The sequence below is a fragment of the Sinohyriopsis cumingii genome, chromosome 16 (genome assembly GCF_028554795.1).
Source record: "Sinohyriopsis cumingii isolate HCF-2022 chromosome 16, ASM2855479v2, whole genome shotgun sequence".
NCBI lineage: Eukaryota > Metazoa > Mollusca > Bivalvia > Unionida > Unionidae > Sinohyriopsis > Sinohyriopsis cumingii.
Genome location: NC_142976.1, coordinates 76,392,699 through 76,419,899, shown reverse-complemented (window position 1 = coordinate 76,419,899; position 27,201 = coordinate 76,392,699). Strand labels below are relative to the sequence as shown.

Below are 27,201 nucleotides of genomic sequence, written 5' to 3'. Positions count from 1 at the left end.
TGTAGGGGCAGCCATATTATAGTGCCCATCCAAATCCATCATGACATTTCCTATTATGAAATTAATTTCTGCTCAATAGCTTGAGTAGGACTGCATGGATTGAAACCAAATTTTGTTAAAGGTTTAGATCTTTGTCAAGTCCATTTTCCATTTACGTACAAAATTTAACTGAGTTATGACCTTTAACTTATCTATTTGTTGTTGTTGTTATGGGGTTTAATGCCATTTTTCAGCTCAAGATAGGCTATACATGGCGGCCAGTATTAATGGTGGAGGAAGAACCCGGGAAAACCCCGGAAAGAACCACCGACCCACGAGAAACTACCGGCAAGCTTTCTCACATATCCACATTGGCTGAGCCCAAGACTCAAACCCAAGCAGACAGAGGTGAGATGGCAGTGATCCGTGACAGAGAGCACTTTAGACTACTCGGCCACTCTGGGCCCCTGACTGCTTGGATTTAACATCCAAGAAACAGAAAAAGGAGTGCTTTAACTTGTATTATTTCATCTTGAATCAAATATCAAACACCTGCAACCGATTGCAGAAATAAGCCAACTTGCCCTCTGGTACTGTGTTGCAGCCATCATTCATTGATCAGAGTCGGCAGGGATATGATACTACAACTGGATGAAAAGAATGAGCTGGCTTCTTACAGACTTTGATGTTGAGACAGTTAACTTTCAAATCTCTAAAACATGTTTTACAGTTGGTCAGTACATGAATACCAACAACCCCATTTTTTTTTAGTGGTACAAATTTTATCTGTAACAACCAGCATATACCTATGTAACAGAACCTCTGTCCAGTAAGCAATTTCTTACCATTCTGTCAATCTTATAACTTTGTAAAACTATTTTGATCTATTGAGCAATGTGCTAAAACTGTTGATCTTGTTACTATATTGAACTGGAGCCCAGAGTGGCCGAATGGTCTAAAGCGCTGTCCATTACGGGTCACTGCCATCTCACCTCTGTCTGCGTGGGTTCGAGTCTCGGATTCAGCCAATGTGGGTATGTGAGAAAGCTTGCCAGTAGCTTCTCATGGGTTGGTGGTTCTTTCTGTGGTTTTCCTGGGTTCTTCCTCTGCCATTAATACTGGCCGTCATGTATAGCCTATCATGTGCTGAAAAATGGCGCTAAACCCTACAACAACAACTGTGTTGTATTAGTAACCAATTTGTTATAACTATATTTATTTCATAACTTAAATCAACTCTGCTGATCTAGTAAGCAACTTCTTACAACTCTGTTGATTATTAAATTTTTAAAAACTATTGAACCAGTAAGTAACTTCTAAGTAACAAATTTGTTGATTTAGTAAGCAGTTTATTATAACTAGTTAGAAATTTGTTATAACTCTATTGGTCAAGTTACTTCTCACAAGTTTTTTCAGCTTTGTTATCTAGTAATGTTTTACAGCTCTGTTGATCTAGTAATATTTTACAGGCTTGGTTGATCTAGTTATTTTGTACAGGTCTTTTGATCTAGTAATCTTGTACAGCACTGTTGATCTAGTAATATTTTACTGGCTTGGTTGATCTAGTAATTTTGTACAGGTCTGTTGATCAAGGAATCTTGTACAGTTCTGTTGATCAAGTTTGTAACTTTCAAATCTGTTGATATAGTAGCTCCTTACAACTCTTGATCTAGTAAGCAATTTGTTGTAATGCTTGATTTTATGTCAGAAGTCCAGGTTCAGTTAAACCTGTCCTAACAGTCAACTGAGTTCAGCGGTCACCTGGTCACAACAGCCATTTTAATTTACCCCTGGCAAATTTCCTACATAAATCTCATTTATTCAGTTGTCACCTGTCTTCGAAGGTCAGTGGTGAAGTGTTTCTTAACTAAGCAGTAGTTTCACCCTGCCTGCAATGGTCACTTGAGCATATCATTAGTGACCACTCCACTGATGCAAATTAAACTTTTTTTTATTGGCGAGCAAGTCATGGTATATATAAAGGTATATTATGTGAATCGATGTTTAAATGATTCATATTTTGATTGTGCTTAATGTTATCCAGTGAAACTCAAAGGTGTCAACATGTCAGCTTTGAAGCTATCTCCGACGAAAACAAAATGCGTGAGTAGAGGTACACTTCATTAGTACTATCCCTTAAGGTTTAGGTGCTAGTAACAACAGTCTTCATTCTCTTATCATCAAAGGTTGCAAATGAATGGCGACTGTCTCTATGAGTTTGAGCAACAACTTAATCCATCAGTTGTCTAAAGTGTGAATATCTTTTTTCATGCCTAATTATACCAACTGCACTAACAAAATGTCATGTGTGTTCACAATTGTATGTATTAAAACTGTAAATTATAAATTGAAATTAGGATGGAGTTATGTATGAAACAAAGCTAAGATTAGTGACTTTTTTAAGGCTTAGTTACGATTTAATGTACATGATGGAGTAAAGTGAAGATACAGTATCCTTGTGTGAAATTTATTTTATGAAATTTTGTTAATTTTAATTTTCCTAAATATCTAAATTAAATATATGTGTCTTGGTACTACTGCTAACAATAATATATGTGAAAAAATAACAATGATAATGCTGCTAAAAATATAAATTTGTCATGAACCAAGTTTGAGAGCTAAACCAGCCTGCAAAGGGCACTTGTCTACAATGGCCACTTTGCCTTTTCCCATTGGTGGCTCTTATAGACAGGTTTGACTGTTACCTTCAGTACTCACTTACAAGATGAGTCCAGCTGCAAACTGCACAGACCCAGATCTGCTGTAGTATGATGTGCCAGCAGATCTAGTCATCTGCATGTTTTTTGAGTAATTAGTAGAACAAAGAAGACCCTGATCTGCAGGTGCATTATGCTATGGCAGATAAGGATCTTCGTTGTTTAGAGTTTGACTCTATTTGTAAACGAGTATATACGGGAGATCTCATTATTGGTAAAAGACTTGGGCATAGTCATACCCATCTTTTCTTTCCAAACACAAGAGATAAGATTTTTACATGTGTTTTATTTGCATGCATCCTGTATCAGTCTTACTGAAGACTTGAATATCATTTTATGTGATGATAACATTGAAACATTCCTAATATTACCCTTAATTGAAAATGAAGAAAAGTCTTAATTTCTGGTTTATAATAACCTTTAGTTTTTAAATATTTTTAAGAATTATTAACTGGTTGACCCAATTTTCATATCAGATCATGCAGTAAAATTGAGATAACTGGGGAAAAAAATATTTCAAATCACCCAGTATGATTTAAATGATTTGTTCGTTCTCTTGATAAAGGAAAATTGTTTATATTCATTGAAATTAAAAAATGAAAACTTGAAACCTTGGATCCTGCAGGTTATCAGTGTTTTACTGTACTTATATTGCCATGTCAAAATCTTTGCAGGAGTGGCCATATGAGGGTAGGAGCAGTGTCAAAAGCTTCCTGTATGAGGTCAGTATTAGATACATTGGCCCTTTACATCTTGTCTCTACCAGTCCATCTAGGCAAAAACGTTAGTATTGTTTACTTTACTCAAGTCCTGTTCCTTTTTCTGATCTGAGGTGTTTCACTGTCATTAATTACTATTTATTTCAAGAAAATTTGAGAAGCCTAGGCAAAGATCAGTAGTACGATACTATTAATTTATACAATCTTTACCTTTAAATAAAAATATTATAATGGTTGCATTGCATTCAGCATTGAAGCTGAACAAGCCACCAGGATAACTAATGCATGAATTATTTCCCCACATGAATAAAGAGCTATGTATCACTGATGATCAGTAGAAATTATATTTATTATGAAATTAGGATACATTTTATTGCTGCATGGAGATGGATTAAGTCAAACCTGTGTTAAACAACTACCTCTAGGGTATAAGAAGAACTGACCTTTTAAGACAGGTGATTGCCCAATACATGATTATTCCTCATTAAATAGGTAATGGGGCCTATTGAAATTGATTGTTTATGGCAGGTCATTGCTTAGAAAGATTTGGCCTTTAATGCAGGTTTGATTGCAGATATTTACATAGAATGATATCTACTGTAAATCACAATATTTTAGCTTCATTAATTTTGTGTAAATCTTGAATATTGGCCCACTCGATGAATTCATGTGACCCCTCTAGTGTGTGTACATGTATGATTTGGATATTTGACATAGCTTTTAACAATTTTTAAGTCATATCGCTACGGTGTCTGCAATGTAGCAGTTTATATTGATGTCTAACGCTGGGGCATCATGCTGCAGACATGTAGCATCATGTCCCACTCAGTCAAATTATTCTGACACACCAGGCCAACTAATCCTAAAAACAAAGCTCATAATGCTGTGTGGCAAGCAAGGCAGCTGCACATACCATTTTATTTCATTATGACTTGACCAGGGTTTGAATCAGCGACCTCCCACATCCAAGGCGGATGCTCTAACCACTTGGGCCACTAGGAATTGTTGGGTGTTCACTAAATTTTGGTATGCAGTTTATATTGATGAAATAATAAAAGAGTACAATTCAAAGTCTTCCTTTATCATCGTTTACATGAGTTATGGCCCCTGATCTCATATCTCAAACTTTTTGTTTCTGCAGCTTAACTTTTCCCAAGGACTAATGGGCGTAAACAGAACTTGGCATGCAGCTGTCTTTATGTGATCTTGAACATGTCTGATTTCCATCCTTTTCACAATGTCATTAACAGGAGTTATGCCCCCGATTGCCTGTCCATCTGACTGATTTCTGCCTTATAACTTTACCAGCATTCGTTTCATTTCAACCATATATGGTATTCAGCTTTATATTCTTGAGACCTTGAATGAGTTTGATTTCTAGCATTTCATGACATTTGTAAGAGTTATGTCCCTTATTATCCACCCTCCTGACTTGGGTTTCTGAGGCCATACTTAGCTGTGATATGATGGATTTCAACCAGATTTGGTGTGTGACTTTTTATTGATGCCACCTTGGATGAGTTTGATTTAGGGCATTTCATGACATTTACAGGAGTTGCATGCCCAGATCCTGGTTTTCTTGGAGCTTTATATTAATGGGAAAATAAGTTTGCTTTCAAGCATTCCAGCATTCCCCTACTTCATTTGCAGTTGTTGTTCCCTCTTCTCCAGATTGCCCTGCTGTCTGACTTGTGTATCTTTACTTAAACAAGTATTGTTTGATTTCAGCCAAATATGGCGGGCATCTCTGTGCAGATAAATCTTGGAATGAGTTTAATTTTTCAAGTGTTCCAGACTAAAGGGAGGAAAGTTTTGAAAAAGACTTAAGGTTTGCCTTATGTTGAACACAGGTAGAAGTTTGTGTTTAAGCTTAACTGGACCCAGTGCCTGGTATAATTTCCCTACATACAGAGTGTACTTGAAGTCAGAAATGTTGTGCTACAGGTGATACTGATACAATCCCGAAAATAAATCAAATAAATCAGCTGGCCTGGTCAGAGTAATAATAAAACATTGCCTCAGTATGGAAGTTATGACCTTGGAGTGCTTCACAGAAACTGTACTTTTAGACAATGTAAACTGTGACATAGACAGGGCACAGAGTAATTTGAAGATTTGAGATCATATGTTTTAAGAAACCATCAATTTGGACCACTTTATCCACAAATGGTTCTGCTGATTATGTAGTTTAAAATAAAATCGAATACAACTTCTTCTGAGAGCTATTTTTGATCATTATCTTGACATATGGCCCTTTTTACAGCTCTTTGTAATGATTATCTTGATATATGTGCTTTTTGACTGCTCTTTGTTATGATTATCTTCACATGTGGGCCTTTTGACAGCTGTTTGTAATGATCATCTTGATATCTGGGCTTTTTGACAGCTCTTTGTAATGATTATCTTGATATCTGGGCTTTTTGACAGCTCTTTGTAATGATTATCTTGATATATGGACCTTTCGACAGCTCTTTGTTATGATTATCATGATATCTGGGCCTTTTGACAGCTCTTTGTAATTATCCTGAAATGTGGGCCTTATAACAGTTCTATGTAATGATTATCCTGAGATGTGGGCCTTCCAAACACATGATAATTATGGATTTAAGAAAATGAATCAGAGTTTGAGGATATCTTTATAAATGCAATTACTATTATCTTGGCCATTACATAATTTAAATATATTAAGGCTTAGGGCTGTTATTATTGTGTTGGTTTCACAATTCTTTGTCCATATGCTGCTTCCCATTGTATGGCAGTTAAGAACGTAATATGGTTGACAGTTACAGACCCCAAATACTGTATTATCTCAACGAGGTTTTCAAGATGGGCAGATAGGGTGTAGTTGACTTTTACATTTATGGGGAGATGAAAGACAGAAAAACAAATAGAAAGGAGAGACTTTTCTTCAACTCTTTTTTTTTTGATCGGCAGATTGTGGCCAACAAGAGGAATGGTATAGATGTGGACAAGTGGGACTATTTTTCCCGGGACTGCCACATGCTGGGAATTCGAAACAACTTCGACCACAGTCGCTTCCTGCACTTTGCCAGGGTGCTAGAAGTTGATGGTCAGCTCCAGATTTGTTCTAGAGATAAGGTTTGTGCCAGGAAATATACTTAAATGTCAAACTATGCCAGGAAATAACATAAAATTCAAGCACTGTTTGGTCTTATAAGACCAGCCTTTCAATTCCTTCAGAGGGTGTCAGTTGAAAACAATTTTGACTTATGAAGCAGATGCCCCCACAAAAATATTACTTTTTTTTTTTTTTGCATGTAAATATTGGAACAAACACAGAATCACACAGAAAAGTTTCTTGCATAAGACCAGTTGAATAATTTTTGTTTCTGGTATTATCCCTTCACCTTAGCTGGGAATATTGATACCATCCATCCGTCTGTTTTTCCATTCAATACTACGTGTCCTTCTTAACTGTTCGATTGAAATTCACCAAACTGGGTAGATAGGTATTCCATATAACAAGATTAGTGAGATATGGAATTTGGACCTTTCAAATGGGGTCCATTAGACTTTGTCAGAAATATAAAACCAAGTGACAGTGACATGTTTGAATATTTTTGTAACCAAACTTTAAACATGAAGTCACAGTGCGAGGACATGAAGATACATGGTATACATGTGTTTTGGGTTTTGATCCCTGAATAAAGTTTGTAGGGATTGGTGGAGTGGGAATATGTAATGAAAGTATGGGGATGTAGCTCAGATTCATTTTATAGACAAACTGTTCAAATATGTTGAATTGCAGTGAATCAGTAAACTTTTTTTGCCATCATATTTAGTAATTTGTATAAAAATAAAGCAGAATAAATTGTTCTTAAAATTACATGGGTATTCACTGTATCTACAAATTAATTCTGTATAAGTAAAATGGAAAGTACTGTTTGAAGTGCTAGAGAGTCTTAATGCTTACTATGATTCTAGAATTTATCAGTTTTACCTTTTTCTCCTTCTGTATCCTATACATTCCTCAATCATATCCATGGTAGGAAATAAACTATGCTATCTCTTAGGATGTTCATAATTCGTGTGTGTGTGTGTGTGTGTGTAACTTAGATCATATCATGGTGGTAGTAATCAAGTGAACCCACTGTATAATGTGGATTCACAGGGTTTCTACTCTGTCCAAGTTAATGTGGAATATGGTGATCATTTCTATGCTTGATCTAGACGTGCCAACCATTATGATTTTGCTGTAAATCTTACAAAAATGACCCTTAAAATATGGACTTTTGAAATAAAAGTACAAATTATGGAAATATGATTGTTTGCAGTAAAATCTGAATACTGGCTTGCCCTTATTTGAATCGAGACTGGGTTTTGTTCTTTGGAGGTCTGATTCCATTTGTGGTATCCCAGCACCTGAGGAACAATGACCCCACACTGTTGCATCTGCTTCTGGACTGTCAAAACTGGCCAGGAAGCATCTTAATTCTAATCATCACTTTAGGCTCTTAGCAAAGTTCTTTAAAGGCAAGTATCTTCAGTCCAGGGAACAACCCCAATTTAAGCTTCCTTCTCACCCGTCTTAAGATAGAAGACATGGTCAGGAAGTTCATCAACTGCTGGCAAGGACCCTAGTCTTTTCGCCAGTTAAATCTGGTCTCATGTAAGGGAAAAGGTGCACACCCTTCAATGTAAGGTGTGGTAGAGAAGGTGATAAATCATTAATCTTCATCTTTCTACTCCTGAATTTTCCTGGTATTTGAAAAAAGACAAAAAGTTTGGGCTTATAATAAATCTTTCAACCGGAAATAAGTTTCTTTAGTGGAAACCATACATTAGCTTTATAGAGTCCTTCCAACAACATCCATCCAAATGCTGGTCCAGAGTGAACTGGCTAGGACTTATTCTGAACTTGGAGAAATTGTAGTTAATTCCATCACATGATTTTATGTATGTAGGAATGGATTTCCTAACCAACATGGAATGAATTCATGACCCTCTGAACAGAATACCATATTTACCGTATGTTTTCGGACACCGTTTTTTGGGGGGAAATATAATATTTAAATGTCTTGTAAGTTTTTGGACAATGCTCTGGTATAATTTTTTCTACAATTTATGTTTTCGGACACAATCTAGGAAGATCTGCCGCTTCATTTTATTGTAAAATTCACAGCGTGTTTACCATTAATTTAACTGATACAAAGTTTGCTTCATTTGGTAGCCAATTATTTATTGTGATCATGAACTTCCATGAACTAATATAATTTAAATTTTTTAATCGTATGTATATATTTATGTATGTATGTATGCAGATAAATAGATAGATAAACATTGTTGTATTAAGCCATACAAGATTTCATTATCATTGTGTGCTTTTCCTTCAATGTGTCCATGGCATTTACAACCCAGTCCAATACAGTCTGTTTGCTGGCTGTCTTGATCTATCCATTGCTGCTTTCATTAGATGATATTAATGCATTCATAGCATCCCTGACGTATTCCGTCCACTGTGGCAAAGGTAGCTCTTGACAGGTTTATTGATGCTCACATCAAGAGGTTGCAATTTGGATGTGCAGCCTCCTGGTATTGTTGCTGGCACAACATTTCTGCGCCGCAACTGTTTCTTCACGTCATCAGTGATGTGAGCCCAGAACGAGTCCATAACTAATAGTGATCACTCTCTTCTGGTGAATGGCAAATAAATTTCTTCAGTCCATTGCAGCATTAGCATTTCGTCCATCCATGCTTTCTCTTGAACTGCGATAATCCACCCTTTTGGTGCCTTCAGATCTAGCTGTCTCTTTCCCTTGAAAATAATCATCGGGGGTAATACATCAATAGAACCTGCAACGGCTAAAATGACAGTAATGTGTCTCTTCTCCACTCCAGTTGTACGAATCAGAACACTTTTTGTTCCTTTGTCCACCGTTTTCCCTGGCACAAGATCAAAGTACATCAGTGTCTCATCCATGTTAATAACAAACTTATTGTCAAACTCATCCTCCTCACGTCTATCCATCACAAACTTGTGGAACGAAGCAATTTTTTCTTCCAAATCCTTGGGTAAATGTTGGGCAAGAGAGGTCCTGCTTCTGAGCACAAAGTCATGTCTTTTCATGAAACTCTTTCCCCATGAATGACTGGCATGGAATTTGCTCTCCGGAAATTCTGTTGAGACAAGCTCCTTGGCATATATGCATATTCCCTCAACACTGACTGGAATTTGTAAGTCACGCTGAGTGAGCACCCATTGAGCTGTCTTATCATCCATAGCTTGTCCATATGAAATGGGTTGTCCACACTTAGGCAAATGTCTGTTCAAGTTCAGATCGGCAGAAAAGTCAATTTTCATCCAGGTACTCACCGTGGATTTCGGAATCTTGAATTTTTATGCTGTAGGTCTAATTCCCAGACATTTTGCAATGTTAACGATATCCTGCTTTTGCTTTAATGTATAATGTTTAAAGTGACCACATACAGAACCAGGTGGAGCAGTCTCAGGTTCAAGGTAACCAGACTTGTCATCTAGAGCAGCTTTCTTTGTAGATGGTTCTTTTTGTGATGCAACCTCAGAATCATTAATTCGAGGTCGCTTCTGTGGACGGCCTACTGGCCTCTTTGAAGACGATTTTGGCAAGGGGGAGTCCCTCCATGAACTAGGCAGTGCCTCCTCACTTGTTGCATAATGTATGATAAACTTATCCATCAAAATTATTACAGTACTAACAATATTATATTTCACAACGACAGCTATCCAGTATATGAACTTTTGATAGTGGTGGGTATTTTATTTATACTTTATATTTTGATAGCTTGATTGGCTAACAAAAATATGATTGGTTGTCAGTGTAGACATTGTTACACACAAAACCACTTCGGACAGGTGTGACAGTTATGGCTTTGATTAGAAACCATGACCCCTGTTTTATATCATTAAACAATACATTGGAGAGTCGGTATGGATTAGTAAAATTCATTGGCATTGTGCAACAAAACAAACCCCTTATCCATGAGGCATTATATACCAAGATTTAAACATAGTTATTGTTCTACAGGTAGTAAACCTCTTTGTAGACGATAAATATTGTTTATGGGTGCTAAATGTTTGGTACATCGTGTGCTCTTTTATTGAAATCCAGATGGCTGCATTTTATTTCTGAACACACCTGTCAAAGAAATCCCACAAGTTATATTATTAACAATTATCACCTATTCACCTTGAAATCTCCGACATACATCAAAACAATCTTTGAGCAGTTGATTGTTTTGAGTCAGCAAGCTGTACTCATTTTGAAGCTACCATCGGCTAGGTGGTGGAAAAAAAAAGAGAACCACAACAAACAGATCACCTTTATTTAAAAAAATAAAAATACCAACATATTAATCACGTTGACTCGTATATTGCAACTTGCTTGTTATTTTTACCCTTCCTATGCGTGCACTCACCCCATATGGAGTCTCTCACCCTTGGTGTTCTAAGATTAGCCATTATACATGTACCGGTATTTCTACTCTCGATACTAAAATGTTTCTGTCATAAATATCTTAAAAAGTATAATTCCAATATCTTTTTATTTAGTTTGCATTAATACCTTAATTACACAGAAATTAAGCTTGCACGCATCACTGATTAGCAGAAGGTTAAACTGTGGATTGCAAGATTAGTAATTTGGCGGTTCTTTTGGAAAGTACGCACACAATCGTGGCTTTAATACATGTATGGCTGTGTTTTCTGGTGGACGGATATGTATCACATAGACAAAAATAGGCAAGTAATGCCTGTTTTTCATTCATTATCCTTTCCGTGGTGCTTGACAAAATACTTGTTTTACTTCATGGCAGCACGTCCTCATTTAAGCTAATGGTAACTTCGTTACAGACATGGTGGGGGGATAAATCTATCTTCACCTGTATGTTTTCGGACACCTAATTAAAGAATTTGATATGTATTCAGATGACAAAAAAAGTAATTATTTGTTGCAGTCCGAAAACATACGGTAAATACGGTAGTCAGAATTGGTATATTTGGCAGCACTTCAAGCTAAGACATTGTTGTCAGTTCACCTAACTTTTCTGGGGACCTAGAACTCCACAGCAGACCCCAGGAAGACTTTGCATGCACTATCTCCATTTACTCCATCTGGCAAACTGTAAGCTGCACAGGGATCCAATGACAGCTGGGAGTTATCGACAATCAGAATTTCACCACCACATGAGTTGGAGGAGGGTTGTCGGAATCAGTGGACCGAAAACCCAATGTGTGCCTTACCATCACAGTTCTATCTGTTCACATAGATTGAAACGGCCAGAAGGGCTAGCTCTTAAGAATTTGTAGTCTTGGGAAGAAACTACTAACCATATAATAAATTTGGAAATGGGAGGCAGTATTTTTTCTTTTTGTGTGATTCCAAGGTGTGTGAACCAAGTCAAGAGTCATAGTGTGATGGTCTTATCTGACAGCACATCGGCAGTAGGGTACCTTAGGTGTCAATGAAGCACACATGCTCCTTCTCTCTGCATAGAGGTTTGGAGCCTCCTTTACTAGACAGCTTTTGAAGGGATTACCATATATGTTAATCTTATTCTGGACAAGAAAAATATTTTGGTGGACAGTCTTTGTAGGTGAGGCAATGTAATCCTCTTGGAATGATCTCAGCACCAAGCTGTCATTAGTTCCTGTTCAGACTGTTGACTTGTTCATAACAACACTGAACAACAAGCTCCGCTGTTGCATCTTCCCCATCCCAGATCAGACGACCTGGGCAGTAGACACTTTAGTATGAGGAGGAATCGTTGATTCACTTTTGCCTTTCCACTGTTCAGAATGAGTCAGCAAGTGTTCCAGACATGTATTACTTCCATTACTCATCTCATCCCAATGGTGACCCCACTGATCTCTGGTTTAGCGATCTTGACCTGTTGGTAGACCATCTTGGGAATTTTCATTAGAGGAGTGACCTGCCATCACAGCACAGAGGGTCTCTTTACGTCAGCTTGCAAATTTCCCACCGTTAATTTGGCTCATCTCAGATGATCAGTTCCAGGACAAGTTTTTGAGCAAGATTGCACATTGCTTTGTTCAAAGCAGGAGTTGGTCCACCTCCAAGGTCTAAAATGCCAAGTAGAGAATCTTTTGCAATTGGTGAAGTAGGAAAAATGATAATCCCAGCTGTCCCTCTTTAATCACACTGGCAGACTCCTTTTGTCCTGTTTGAATAGAGAGAATGTTTGGTTTCTGTAATTAAGGAAACCTTATTGAACATGCTTAGGTTCTCTAAGGTCCTGTTATTAGTTAAGGACGGTAGGAAGCACCTTTTCCTATGTGGGGCTCTGCTGATTTTTTGGCGTCTTCCATTTCCATGTGGATTGTCCTCACTTCAAGAGAATTTATCAGCCCCTCACTGAGAGGGACCCTTTATTTATGAGAATTAAAGCCCATAAGGTCAGGACTGTTGCTACTTCAATTTTAATTCTTTTTTAAATAATTAGTTTTTGGAGCATGTTATGAGTGTATTGTTTTGGCAGGCATAACTGCCTTCTCTTTTAACCTTCAGTTTTTGGCACACCAGAATGAAGGCCTATTTTCTTTGCTATTTAATTCCAGTTTTTTCAGAGGCCATAAACCTCTCAATGAACTGGCAAATTCATCAAGGCAATAGTGACAGGTAATGTATTACTGATGGTAAAAAGTTGTTGTTGTTGTTGTTGTTGTTCTAGGGTTTAACGCCATTTTTCAGCACAAGATAGGCTATACATGGCGGCCAGTATAACTGGTGGAGGAAGAACCCTGGAAAACCCAGGGAAGAACCACCGACCCACAAGAAGCTCCTGGCAGGTTTTCCCACATGCCCATGCTAGCTGAGCCTTGGACTCAAACCCACGCAGACAGAGGTGAGATGGCAGTGATCCGGAACGGTGAGCGCTTTAGACCACTCGGCCACTCGGGGCCCCTGGTAAAAAGTTTGGGGAGTGGCTAAAACTTGTTTTAGTGATGTATGACCTGTCACTTTTACAAGATTCCGTCACTCGTCCCATCCCAAAATAATGGTGCAAGTGTAATTCTGGGTCCATTTTAGTGAGGAAGAGTATATTGCATGAACTTTTAAACTTAGCTTGTGGGAACTTATATTGCTGAAGAGGTAGCGAGGCAGTAGTAACAGGTAAGTGTTAATCTTTAAAAGGAATCCCTTTTCCCCTAAGAAAAACTGCATGTTTGCCCAAGAATAATTATCCAGTCACATTATTGATTAAAGCCTTCAACACATTTCCACAAATGCAGACATGTGTTGCACTGCTCTGGTGGCCTAGTGGTTAGAGCGTCCACCTCGGATGTGGGAGGTCGTGGGTTCGAACCATAGCCAAGTCATACCAAATATTTACAATAATGGTACTAACAGCTGCCTCGCTTAGCACTAAGCATTAAGAGGTTAGTGTTAGGACTGGTTGGCCTGGTGTCAGGATAATGTGACTGTGTGGGACATCATGCTACATGTCTGCGGCATGATGCCCCAGTGCTACACATCACTATAAACTGTCACAAAGCAGACATCGTAGCGATATGGCTGAAAAATTGTTAAAGCTATGTTAAAAACTAAATCACACATGCACACACACGGACATCTGTTGATGTACTGCTCAGCTTAAACTAGTAAACATCATGCGTTAGGAGGAGATAATTGGTAAGAGTTTCTTCCCTTAGTGTATAGTTGCAAGGTGGAAAGGTGCTCAGGAAACGAGAATTCTAGAGGTAGCAGAGTTTATTTCCTAATTCTAATGTGATCAGGAAATATATTTAAGGGAGAAAGACTAATACTTTTTGGGAATCTTAACACTCTTAATGTCATCTGGTAAGAATGTTCTGTGAAACATAATTTACAAAATAATTTTACGTTTTCAGGAAGTAGGAAACTTGTATGATATGTTCCATACCAGGAACACACTTCACAGAAGGGCATACCAGCATAAGACAACTAACATCATCGATATCATGTAAGTTTAAGAAGTTCAGAATCTTAGGTTGAAAAAATTTTTGGTTCTTTATATAAGATTGTCATGTGGATAACAAAAACAAGCTTGAAACAAATATTCCAGTCTATTTGCCTGTCACAATCTCATTTGCATAGAAAATTAGTCATAAATTTGGTTGTTGGAAAAAATATTGGTGTATTAAACATTTTTTCCACGCTTATTTTGGCAATTTTAATTTTGAATCTATTAAAATCTTCTTTATCTTATTTTGTAGTACCCCACCCATAACATTTTAGGATTTCATAAAATTTATCTTTTCCTCCATCCCCAACCCCACCCTTTGTCTTTGCAAACATATATTTATACATGCATTTCTTCATTAAAATGTGGCTCCAGATGTAATGTGGTCATGCCAGGGATCCAATTATAATCTGGCAAACCTGCCAACCCTTACGATTTGACTGTAAGTCTTATGGAAATGACCCGTAAAATACAGACTTGAGGAATAAAAGCAAAAATGATAGAAATATAATTGTTGTATTTTTAAAGAAATAGGACGACAGAAATTGCCATCAGCATAAAGCCAGTATATCATGTCTTATAGGTGATCTCTGCACCATCTATTTCACTCCTAACAAATCGGTATTTCTACACATTTTGCAGTTATGTTGAATACAATGCAGCATTTGTGTAATTAAACAATTAAGTTTGATTTATCCCTCTGGACAAGTGACTTTAACTCTCAAATACAGTGTGCTAGTACTTATAAAGTCCATATACAGAGATAGTAATTATACTCCACTCCTCCGACAACTCATGCCTGTATAATTTGCAAACCTGCTTATGACTTGGGATCAGGCATGGATTCCATTTTTAAGCTAGAAAATACCCCAAAAGTTTCCCCTATTTGTTGAACATACAGAAAATTGCAATCAAAATTGGTAAATGAAACCTTGATATATTGCTTTGTACCTGGAAATTTAAATCCACTTCATGAAATTCTCATTTTTTTAATAAAAAGTCATATTTTATTACATTTCCTTTTCTAGTCAACATTATCAGTACACAACAATATTTGACCAAATTTTGATAAATGAAAGTGTCACTAATACCTACTGGTGGCAACATTTTAATAAATAAATACAATTAAACAAGTTTTGACAAGTTAAATTCATGTTTTATTTCTATCTTTTAATTGGCTTTCAGTGCAGTCATCATAAATGCAATATGCCTTCTTGTATACAGATGTGAAAAATATCATTCTACCATCACAGTTATGTCCTTGACAATTTCTGTGAGAACCTAATTAAGTGCTGACTGAGTTTTTAACTCTGACTTGCAGAAGTATTAGTTGTATTTTTATACTCCGTTAAAATCAGACCTGGATTGTATTATCACATTAATTGTGTATTTTGTATTTAAATAAAATATAGTGGGTGGAATAAAAGAAAAATTAAAAGGCATGCAAACCCTTCCTGCATAAGAGCTAGTGGTCACAGTCACGTGTCAGCTCAGCTCATTTTAACTGATTAAAGACTTATGAATATTATTATGTAAGTAATATAATTAAAGTACCATACTTACCATATATATTGGGACACAATAAAATAATTAATTTTTCTCCTGTCGCAGAACTTATGCTGAAACTTTTTTCACCAAGGTCACATGTCCCAAGACTTTTTAAACAAAATAAGTTTGTGTTGAATTTATGCCCCCACCCACTGCATGTTGCAGTAAAATAAACAAAACACTCATTTAATAATAAATTGAAATAAACTAACCTTGTATGTTGATCATTTATTCCTTGTTTTCATCATGAGCAATTTATTAAAGAAAGTATATCCACAAACTCTGTGTACATCCATACTGTAGTGTGTATCGCTTATGTCAGATAACACAACACATTGTTCATTGACGTGAATTGTAGAGGAACTAATCGTGTTTGGTTGTACAGAAAGGATCAATATGTTATCAGACTGACAACTGAATTCACAAACAATAGCGTGAGAGAGAGAGGGAGACAAAGAGAAATATAAATTGATTGCTTGAAGGCATCTGCCATTCACACTTGACATTGTGTAAGGTGCAAAATAACCAAGATTGTATTATATCCAGTTTAATTATATGACAGTATCTCAAAATGAAAATCATTTGAAAAATCATTCACTGTGAGTGCAAATGACAATCCTTTTTGCTAGCATGGGTTAGACAATGTATTTGTAAAGCAAGATATTGCTGTTTAGACTATTTACCCTACAGATGTCAGTGCTTGCTTATATCAACTATGATAAACACAAATGGCAGAAAGCAATAAATTCATTGTTTGAATTTACTGACAGGATAACAAATACAAGCTTTATATTATGCAAAAAAAGCATGCCAGCCCTGGAAGGTGACTTTGGACTTTTTTAAGGGTGCTGATTTTTTTAATATTATAAATACAAAGTAGGCTGATCTAGGGAACTTTTACTGATATTAACAGGAATTTTAAAAATAAATTGAAACAATGGAACAGTTTTTAAAGGTACCTAATCTAGTACCTTGTTCATGGACATGAATGACTCAGTGGACTCATTGTCACCCAGAAGATTTGGAGGAGAAGATAAAATTATTCTATGAGTTTGTAAAGGATAGTAGAGAATAAGATGATTTCACTGACAATGTGATCATTAATAAGGCTAAAACTCCAGAGTACTTTGATCTCACTCCTGGATGGACTGTCGATCAGAAGGGGAATAATACTGTGAGAATTTGTAGAATTGGTGCTGATTAAAAATATTTTACTTTAGTCCTGGCAGTTTCTGTAGCAGATGTGTTGCCTTCAATGATAATTTTTACACAACTCAAGAGAGCTCAAAATATTCATGCACCAAAAGGATGGATCTGATGTGTGAAGAAGGTTTGGGTTGATGAGGTGATGCTGTAGTGCAGAGGTGGGCAAACTTTCCAGTGCAAGTGCCGCATACACAAATTTACACCTTGTTGCGTGCCGCATAGTAATTAATTAAAATAATTTTAGGTTTTTCTAAATAACATCATAATTAATTTTCAGTTGTTAATATTTGAAAACTTAAACTTCAAAAGAAGCACATTTATTTGATAAACAGAGTAAATAAACAGAGTCAGTACAAATGATGACTTGTTCCTAGGCCACATGAAAACCCTTGGTGGGCTGCATGCAGCCTGTGGGCCGTAGTTTGCTCACCCCTGCTGTAGTGTATTAAGAGTTTTATCTCAAGTACACAGCTAATATTTTTTTAAATAAAATTTAAGTTTGAGTGCATTTTCTGACGTATAATTTTCGAATGATTTGAAAGGTGTCCCACAACTTTACAACTTAAAAATGACAGTGTCTCAGAACATACAGTGCACACAAATTTTACTTTCAAAATTAATTTATGGTGAAACAACAAACACAGTGTCCCAGTATATATGGTAAATTGGCCCACTTATTCACAGATGTGATCAAAGATAGCAAGGCAGCAAAGTGTGAAGAGTACTTGGTGAATAAAAGCTTTACTTCACAGATATGATTCATTATGGAAAAGCGAGTTCCAGAGTTTGTAGTGAACTTAACTTCCTGAATTAGCACTCAGTGATTTCCTGAAAGATGAGACGCCTAACTGTTACTTGCAATGAAATCACTGCATCATTATTTTACAAATGGGGAAAAAAAGTCCAGTGTCGATGTTGATGGTTGTTTTACAAAATAAATGTTCTTAGTTTTTTATGTTGCGGTCTTTGTATTTGGACCATATTGTTCACGACTTCTAAACAAGGATTATTCTACATTTCTGCATAACAGCTTCAAAATATCTGAATGGATTGAAATCAGATTTTACACCCATATTCATGCTCATAACTTCTAGGTCAAGTATTTTTAAAAACATTTATAATAAATTTGTATTTGTTGCTATTTTAGCTGAAGACTTGCACATTAAGAGATAGTCTATTTCACCTTGCAGGTCTTGGTGTTGTGCATTCATTTCATTACATTTTGCAGTTATCTACCAGGTAGCTCATTTTTCCAGCCTTTTATTTCCTTTGAACAGGATTACAGAGGCAATGATCAAAGCTAATGACTACATCACATTTGAAGGAAAAGATGGGTAAGTAAGACTAACACCTGAAGAACATGAAAGGTTTAAAATGAGGGATTAACAATTTGTTTTCCATTGTTCCCAGTGTATTTAAAAAGTATGCCTGCTACTGCTAATGTTGGAGTCCAATGCATGCATGGGCAGATCTTTTGGACGATTTTGAAAGTAAGTGTCTAGATCCACAAGTCTCCAAAGACTTGAAGTCTAGTTTAACAAAATAAAGTAGTACCCTATTACGAAGTTGTGAATTAACGACTTGAAACCTCGTATAAAGAAAAAGTAGTACATATTATGAAAACTGAGAATCAGCAACTTGAAACCTAGTATAAGGAAAGAAAGAAGTACCTGTCATGAAAGCTGAGAAAATTAACAACTTGAAACCTAGTATAAAGAAAGAAAGAAGTACCCTATTATGAAGCTGAGAAAAATTAACAGCTTGAAACCTAGTATAAAGAAAAAAAGAAGCACCCTATTATGAAAACTTGAGACTAGTGATCCATAAAGCTGAGATTCTGATTACCAAAAGCTTTGATGGATAAATGTATAATTAGGTGCACAGGGTATTTATTTACAGATGCGGCTATGATGATAAAATTGGCATACTTGCCTTTCTGCGGCCAGTCAGCAAAGAAGCACGTGCTTTTATGATGTCATGCTGTCATAAATAGGTAGCATATAGATGTCATAAAATAAACAGTTTGATATGGACAGTGTCAGTTGTTTTTCCATTGCAACAAAACATTAGAATCCAAGATGTAACATTCTGACAGCAAGCCAGTATATAAAATTCCAATCACTTTGTAAGAAATTCTATTGGTGCAATCTTTTACGAGTCACAACATACTTTTCATGCAAGGTCAAACACAGTTGGAAACTTTATCTGATTTTGGAACTTAACATGCAAATGTTACAGGGTGAAGAATAGTTTTTTTCTTTCATTCCGAGGATTTTAGATGTATACAGTTATGATTTCTCAGTAAAGTGATTGCTTTTGACTGCTCTCTTTTTGAACTGCTGGGAAATGTGATGGCATTTAATCATGACATCATCATTGCAGATGCCATTAAACTTGAAAATTTCCTTTACACATTGAAATATATATTAATGCTATCTTTCTATTGTTGACTGCAAATCATCATCTTTAAATTTATTGACTACTTTAAGAATCACTGACAATTTTTAGAGATGTAGCACTTATTTTTTGACACCAAATTCTGTATTATATGTTAAAGGTATGGAAGTACGATTTCTAGGTTATTTTTGGGGTGGGGATATGTAATGAAAACTTGTGAATTTACTGTGGAAACAGCTGTAGTTTGTATATGCTCTAAGAATTGTTCAGTTTTAGTACAAATGAAAACGATTAAATATGATTCAGTAGTGCATGGACTGAATAATGCATCTATAAGCAGGGTTCTTACAAATATCAGCTATTTTAAAGACATGAGTAACGTTATGTTGCTCTAACAAAATATTTTCCACTATGTATAACATGACACAGTGGTAACATGGCATATACTTTAACAAACAATTCATTTCCATACTCTAAAACCTTACAGAAAAAGGATTTATTGCAGAAACTCGGTCATTCAAGTTAGTATATTTTCATGCTTGATTGAGTTCCGAGCTGCTAGGGAGAGAAATATTAGGTTTAATTGGTTAATGAGAAAATGACTATAGTAATAAGTAATTTTTATAGCACTGGATCATAGTTGAAATCTGTTGTTCACTTTGTAAACTTCTTTCCCAGAAAACAGATGAAGATGTCAGAGGCTATAGAGGATGTTGTGGCATACTGTAAGATTACTGACAATGTCCTGTTCCAAATTCTAAACTCTAACTCAGATGCCAAGCCGGTCTTGGAATCCAAACAGATTATACAGAATATTTTCAGGAGAAAGCTGTACAAATGTGTAGCCCAGACACAAGTCATTGCTGAACAGCTGATCAGCAAAGTAAGTGAAATATCCACTGAAACTTCTCCAAACTGACCCCTCTGTAACCCAGTCATATCAGCAGACTGGTCAGATATATCGGTCAAAGAAGTGCCAGTCTTATACCAAGGTGATTGGTCCTAAGTGTCAGTAAACTGAATATGACATGCTGTTGTTTACCGATTATATCATCATTTGCAAGAGATAGTAGGGGCATAAGATATTACATTACAGGTGGTTGTGACAGTGCCATCATTGTCAACTGTATTAATTTAGATTGATTCCCTGCATATGAACAAAATATTGAGATAAATATTCCTTATATTTTAAGGTTTATTTTTGTTTGATGCCACGAAAAGTAGTGCACAGAATCCTGAAGAAAAAAGAAATAAGTGCTTTTCCAAAAAAGAAACCTTGGCAGCTAACCTGAGCCACCTTGATGGGTATCAAACCCACAACCACTGGCAGGTTTGATTCTAATTCAGTATATCTCCCTCTTATCTCAATTGAGTTTTCATGTGAATGGGAGGAAAAGTCAGATGTTTCTCCTTGACAGTCCTTGATTCATCACAGTTGATTTTCTGACTTGGCTCAATTTATGTTTGGACTGCTCTGGTGACCTAGAGATTAGAGAGTCTGCCTCAGATGCAGGAGGTTGCAGGCTTGAACCCCGGCCAAGTCATACCAAAGACTTGTAAAAATGCTACTAACAGCTGCCAAGGCACTCAGTATTAAGAGGTTAGTGTTAGGACTGGTCAGCTTGGTGTCAGGATAATGTGACTGGGTGGGACATGATGCTGTATGTCTGCGGCATGATGCGCTAATGCTAAACATCACTATAAATTGCCACACTATAGACATTCTAGCAATATGACTGGAAAGTTGTTAAGGCTGCATTAAAAATCCAAATTGTTTACACACACACACACACACACATTTAATTTAGGTTGTCTCCCCCACCCCAATTGAAGTGCATACTCTGATTGTCAAACTTGCAAAATTGATCTCCAAGAAAATGGATTACTGGGAGAGGTTCTGCAACTCCTCTGACTCTTCAGTCTTCAGTGCTGCCACAGGCCTTCTTCATCTCAACTGAGCTCACTTTCATCCTTCCCCAAATGGAATCTCTCAAGGTGCTCACATGACTCTGTTTTTTAAAAAAAATGTAAGTATCTGATCAAACAAGAGTTTTTTGTAGCAACATGGTTGCTATATTTGCTTTGGCCAATCTATATGTTTTCCAGCAACAGATGTAGTGTAGTTCATTCTTTTAAAGTCTCAATAATTCCGTAAATTTTGGATTTACATCTCTTTGGATACATGTATCCATGAGTTCCTCCTATTTCTTTGTTCAATTGTTTTTAGTAATATTAAAATTAGACATTGCAGATATTGATTACTGATGACAGTTTTTACTGAAATAGGCTATTGTAGAAACCATAAATGGACAGCAATCAGTCTGTTTGCTTGTTTGCACTACAAGATTCCATATTCATTGAAACACCAATAATTTGACAGCATTAGGGACACCTTGGTGCCAACTAGAAGTTGTAAATCAATGAATGAAATGGCAAAATTTTGTGCATTTTTTTACATCCTTGATGCTTTTCATTTTTTAAAATTGATGGGGTTTTTTACAAACTAAATGGAACATGTGCTCTAATAAAATAAATGCTACTATTTATGTATTCTGGTAACCAGAGAAACGGTATTTATGTGATAAAAATTTCCTTTAGTTGGATCTAAACTTTACCGTGGCTCAGTTGTCTACAGATCAGCTTGCAGATGTTACCTGCAGATACATGAGCCATTACACAATCTGAGAGTTAGGCTTTGTGTGGGAGCATTTACATCTTCAAAAACCTCCACAAATTCAGACCTGCCAACCTTTATGATTTTGCCATAAGTCTATCGAAAATGACCCATAAAATATGAAGTTTCAGAATAAAAGCAAAAACTATGGAAATATGATTGTTGCACTAAAATCTGGATAATAGTCTCGTCCTTTCGTTTTTTTCTTCCAGGTTTCGTATTAGATTTAATAGAATTGGTCAGGGAACTCAACTGTTTTCACCAGAGTATCTCAGATACTTTAAACTGCACATATTTTTTTCATGCAAAACATTTGCATGATCAGACTGTTAATTAAAGCAAGCAGTATATCTTGAAGATGAAAGGGAAATAAGCCTCTTAAAAAGTGTTAATAATCAGAAGGAATATTCAGATTCTTCTGAATAAAAGCGGGAAGGGCAACAATTACATTTATTGGATATCACATGTCAGTGTATGCCTCATTGTGTGAGATATGATTATTGTTGTCATGTGAAATTGAATAGAAAATCTAAGAATAATATCAAGTTGAGAGATAGCAACAGGTCATTGAGCTCCATATGGTTTGGAACTGAAGTTTGTGCAACTGTACCAGAAGTAAACAAGGTCTATGTGTACATTACAGACTTTTTCACCTGAATGTAATGTTTACTGTCCCTGCATCAGTTTCAAATACCATTTATTTTAAGTACATATTTGTGCAAATATACAATAGCAGTGAATGATATTTTGTTACACCTTACGAAAAAATGGTCAAACTTATGTTTAAAAAAATTAACTACCTTATTGGGACTGTCTTGTTAGGGTTGTCAGGTCTGCAAATTCATTGTCATCAGGAAGCTGCAAAAATCAGCCTGCCTGTACATAAAATTCTCCCTCACAAATTAACACCTTAAAAACTCCCACAACAATTTTTGATCTTTGCCATCACAAAAGCTTCTAAACTCCTCTCGTTTGCAGAATAAATGAAATGGAATCAGAGCCTCCAAATAATTGCCATATGTCTCTGCATACAGATGGTTTGAAATATGGATATGTGGTTGCAACTGCTGTTGCAACACTCGATGGCACCATCTAAAGCCATTTATCAGCAGTCTCCATTTTTCCTGAAGAAATGAGTCATACTTAAATTTTTAAACTACACTGAAACCCCTCAAGGAACAAATTTCATCATTTTTGAGGGGTTTCCATTCCACATTTAGAGTATTGCTGAACCTTAAAATTGAGAGCCCAATACCACCAATATCCTAAAGCTTACAGGAATATAATTTGCTTATAAAATCTGGAAAGAGTACATTGGCGGCCTTGTTAAATTTGTGTTGATGAAATTGCAAATAATGCAGCAAAAGCTGACTAGGAGTCACCCATTTCTGAATGGAAGATTCCATATACTTACTTTCAAATGAGTTTATATACTTGGCAGAATATGTGGAATTACAACTCTTTAAGCAACAAATGGAACATCAAACCCATCATTGGAGTGGGGTACATCTCATGCAAACAAATTGCAGAGATTGAGGTCTTATTATGCTGTATAGGACACATGCATAACTGATACATATCTTCTTGTTGGGTGAACCTCGACCAGAGTGCATACCTTGCCAAAGTTCTCTGACAGTAGAATACATTCTTTTCTAGTGTATGGACTTCCACTTTGTGAGACACCTTTTTAATGTGAAATCCATTAGGAAGTTTTTTTTAATGTGGTTTATGTTTTTAGAAAATAAAAGATTTTATTTTTTTTTTTTTAAATTTCTCTTGTATCTTGTGGGACTACATGTTTAAATTTATTTGGAAGTTTTGGGGATAGTTTACAGAGAGTTGTATATTTTACAATACTGCACAAGCCAGGTTATAGGAATTAGAATTACCTTTTCCATCCATCTGTATGTTAGTTAATACTTCTAACTGGCATGACCTGGCATCCGTTACACATAACTGAATGCCATTTGGTACGTGAATTGCTTGTTACATGTAGATGTGCCTTTTAAGTGTTCATCTTTTCACGTCCCATGTTGATGGAGTTATTGCCATTTTGCCAGTGGTCTTACATATCCACTGTGGCTGATCCATGTAACCATCATAGTTCAGGAACTATACAATATATTTCTGAGGGCTGTTCCAGTAAAACATATACCCCCCCCAGAGGGAAGGCACTTTCAAATTCAACCAACCCACAACAGAAGCAATTTTAAAAAATTATGATCCACCGTCAGATGTGTTTTAATCGAGAAACACTGCCCCTACAGAAGTATATTTTTTAACATAATTTCTGGCTATGGGTTAGTGGGCGGTGTAAGCGATTTTAATATTGGGTTGGGGACAGAAGCAATTTAAATGACAGCTGGCTGGAGGTTATCTACTGAATTCATATACACTGTATAATCTACTGCATATTTTTATTTATATTCATTCATTCTAATCAGTCTTTTGTCCGTTTGTTTGTCTGTCAGCCAAGTATGTCTCTGATACTGTGAAATCACAGATTTTCATGGTAGCTTATTATTTGTAGACGTCATTGATCAATCCCTTAATACCTACTAATTTAACATCCATGAATACAGATTTTATAATAGATATTTCTATTCTAATACAGAAATCATGAATTTGTATCCTTACTAAACTCTGTATTTCCTAAAGTGCTATTTTTCTTTGTTCTCAGGCATGCTGCTTTTGATTAGAATAATAGTTAAATCTTGTATTGCTTTAAATGTGTGGTCAGATTCTATGATTCATTGTTATTATTTTTTCCAATAAATGTTTTGGTGAACTTTTATGATTTGTCAGAGAAAAAAACAATGATGCCTGTGGAAGTGACGTTGCCTCATTTGGCTACTTTTACACTGTATCATTTCCTGTACGAACATCTTTTTCAGTTACCAATGTCTTATTTTTACGTCCTGTTGCAAGACTAATATAAAGTTATAACAAAATATAGCAAGTCAAACATTTTTATATCAGATTTTAAAAAATGGATGAAAGTCAAGGAATCATTTTCCCCAGAGCACTTATAAAATCAATGTCATTGCAGCAAAGGCACTAGTCAATCATTTTTGCCACAGCTGTGAGAGTTTATAACTTTTGACTCGAGTAATTTTTGGAGACCATAGAATATCGTCAATTATGCCTTTCTGACAGTTACCTAAAAGTCATCATCAGTTGGTACAAATGCGTATTTCATGGTAAGCATACAAGATGGAAAAGTCTTGAGCAATCCTGCATCACACACTGCCGAAAAGTTTACATTTTAGCTAATTTAAATTTTCTCTTAACAATATTCATTGTTGCAACTAGAACTGTTATAACTTATTCAAACTATATTCACCAATATCTGATGATATGCATCTGTAATAAAAATTTGTAACAAAGTATGAGAATGCATCAATGTTTTTCAATGATGCATTTGAACTGAGCAACAACCACAATCAACAAACCAAGAAATAAAATTATTCACATCTCTCAGGCAGAAGTAGGGTATAATCATAATCTGCCAAAAGATTTTTAATTTTTTAAATTTGCCAAATATTTTTTCCAACCATACTGATTCAGTGGACATATCACCAGAATGGACAGAAACAGACCAGAAGATTCAAATCAATTTGATACAGCTTTTAAGTAGCTAAATTCATATTGGTTTAGTTAACTGTACACCCTTTATTGTCTTTCTTTTGATGAAATTTCTTACTGAAGCTAAGAAAATAATGTTGCACACATAAAAAAGAGGCACACTTCTACTCATTATTGTTTTTGTTATACTTCTCCATTCCAGCCTGTTCTAATGATCTTCTCCCCCCACATACTGTTTGTCTTGTTTATGATATGTATCTAAATTTCTCACTTACTTTTCCTACTACTATACAAATGTTCTGTGAATATGCATATCAGTGTGAAACACAATGGGGAGACTAAATCCAAGATTAAAAACCTCTACATTTCTGGATATATTCTGCTTGGATTCCATATTTCTGTACAAAACTCGAGTTCAGGACTCTGCACTAATTCAGTTCCCACTGTAAATTTGTGCAAACACAACGATATTAAAATTTAGTAACTTAAAATTTTGAGTGCTCATGATCAAATTTATATCAGTATAGACACATCTATGGCGACGTCTTTTGTGAAGAAAAGAAAACCATAACAGCCGCACCATTTTCTGGATCTGTACAAATTTGAAATGTGTGCTTTCAATACTGCACCAGAGAGTCAGCTGCTGATTTCAGTAATGAGTTGTCCAAACTCGGGTCTGTAAAGGGATGGAAATTATGTTAATAGAACAATGTCCCTTACTTTTTTCAGTTACAAGTAGGACAAGCTCTCAAAAGATTGTTTTTATTCAAATCTTACTTTCATTATCAACCAATCAGGGACAGTCAAACACACATACACTATTTTATCTTCACTGATTTAAAGTATGGTTCTCGTTCTTTCACATCTGTAGTAATGGCAGTCCTTGAACAACTCAATGGTTGTAAGCCTTTTTCGACCATGCTGAATGGGCACACTATAAGATAATGTTCTTCAAGTAACAGAAATACCATGGGATAACCAGAGACCAATAAAATTGAATAGTCAAGTTATCTCCTCTGCAGGGATGCTGCCAGGATTTCAGGATGTATTCTAAGTTTTGTGTGTGTGTGATCTCCAGTGAAGAAGTGGTGGTGGTGGGAATAGCCATTGTTAAATATCTCCCTAACACTTAAATATGTTACTCTTTCTTACTGTTCCACTCTGTTACAGCTCTAATAAAATCAAAATTCTCGAAGAGATGTCACCTCTAGTTGTATAGCGATTATTACTGTGATGTCATTGGGCATGGTCACGTGGTTGTGGTGGGGTCTTGGTTGGGATAGCGTAAAGTCAATAGGCTTACTCCATATTTGACAGTTAATTATGATGTTGTCAAAAGAATTTAAAAAATTTCTAGCAATTCAGTTGGACTTGGATACTTGATTCATAGTCAATGAACAGGTTCTAATATTGATGT

At 35.9% G+C, this 27,201-nt stretch overlaps 1 protein-coding gene across 1 annotated transcript in view; it reads left to right on the top strand.

The window, feature by feature from the left end:
* LOC149780835 (uncharacterized) overlaps nucleotides 1-27,201 on the top strand; it is a 209,644-nt gene that overhangs the window by 21,293 nt on the left and 161,150 nt on the right. Inside the window, exons 9-13 of the mRNA XM_089936236.1 lie at nucleotides 3,371-3,418; nucleotides 6,350-6,514; nucleotides 14,283-14,374; nucleotides 18,406-18,462; nucleotides 20,204-20,408. Coding sequence (XP_089792362.1) covers nucleotides 3,371-3,418; nucleotides 6,350-6,514; nucleotides 14,283-14,374; nucleotides 18,406-18,462; nucleotides 20,204-20,408 — 567 coding nt within the window. The remainder of the gene's footprint in view (nucleotides 1-3,370; nucleotides 3,419-6,349; nucleotides 6,515-14,282; nucleotides 14,375-18,405; nucleotides 18,463-20,203; nucleotides 20,409-27,201) is intronic.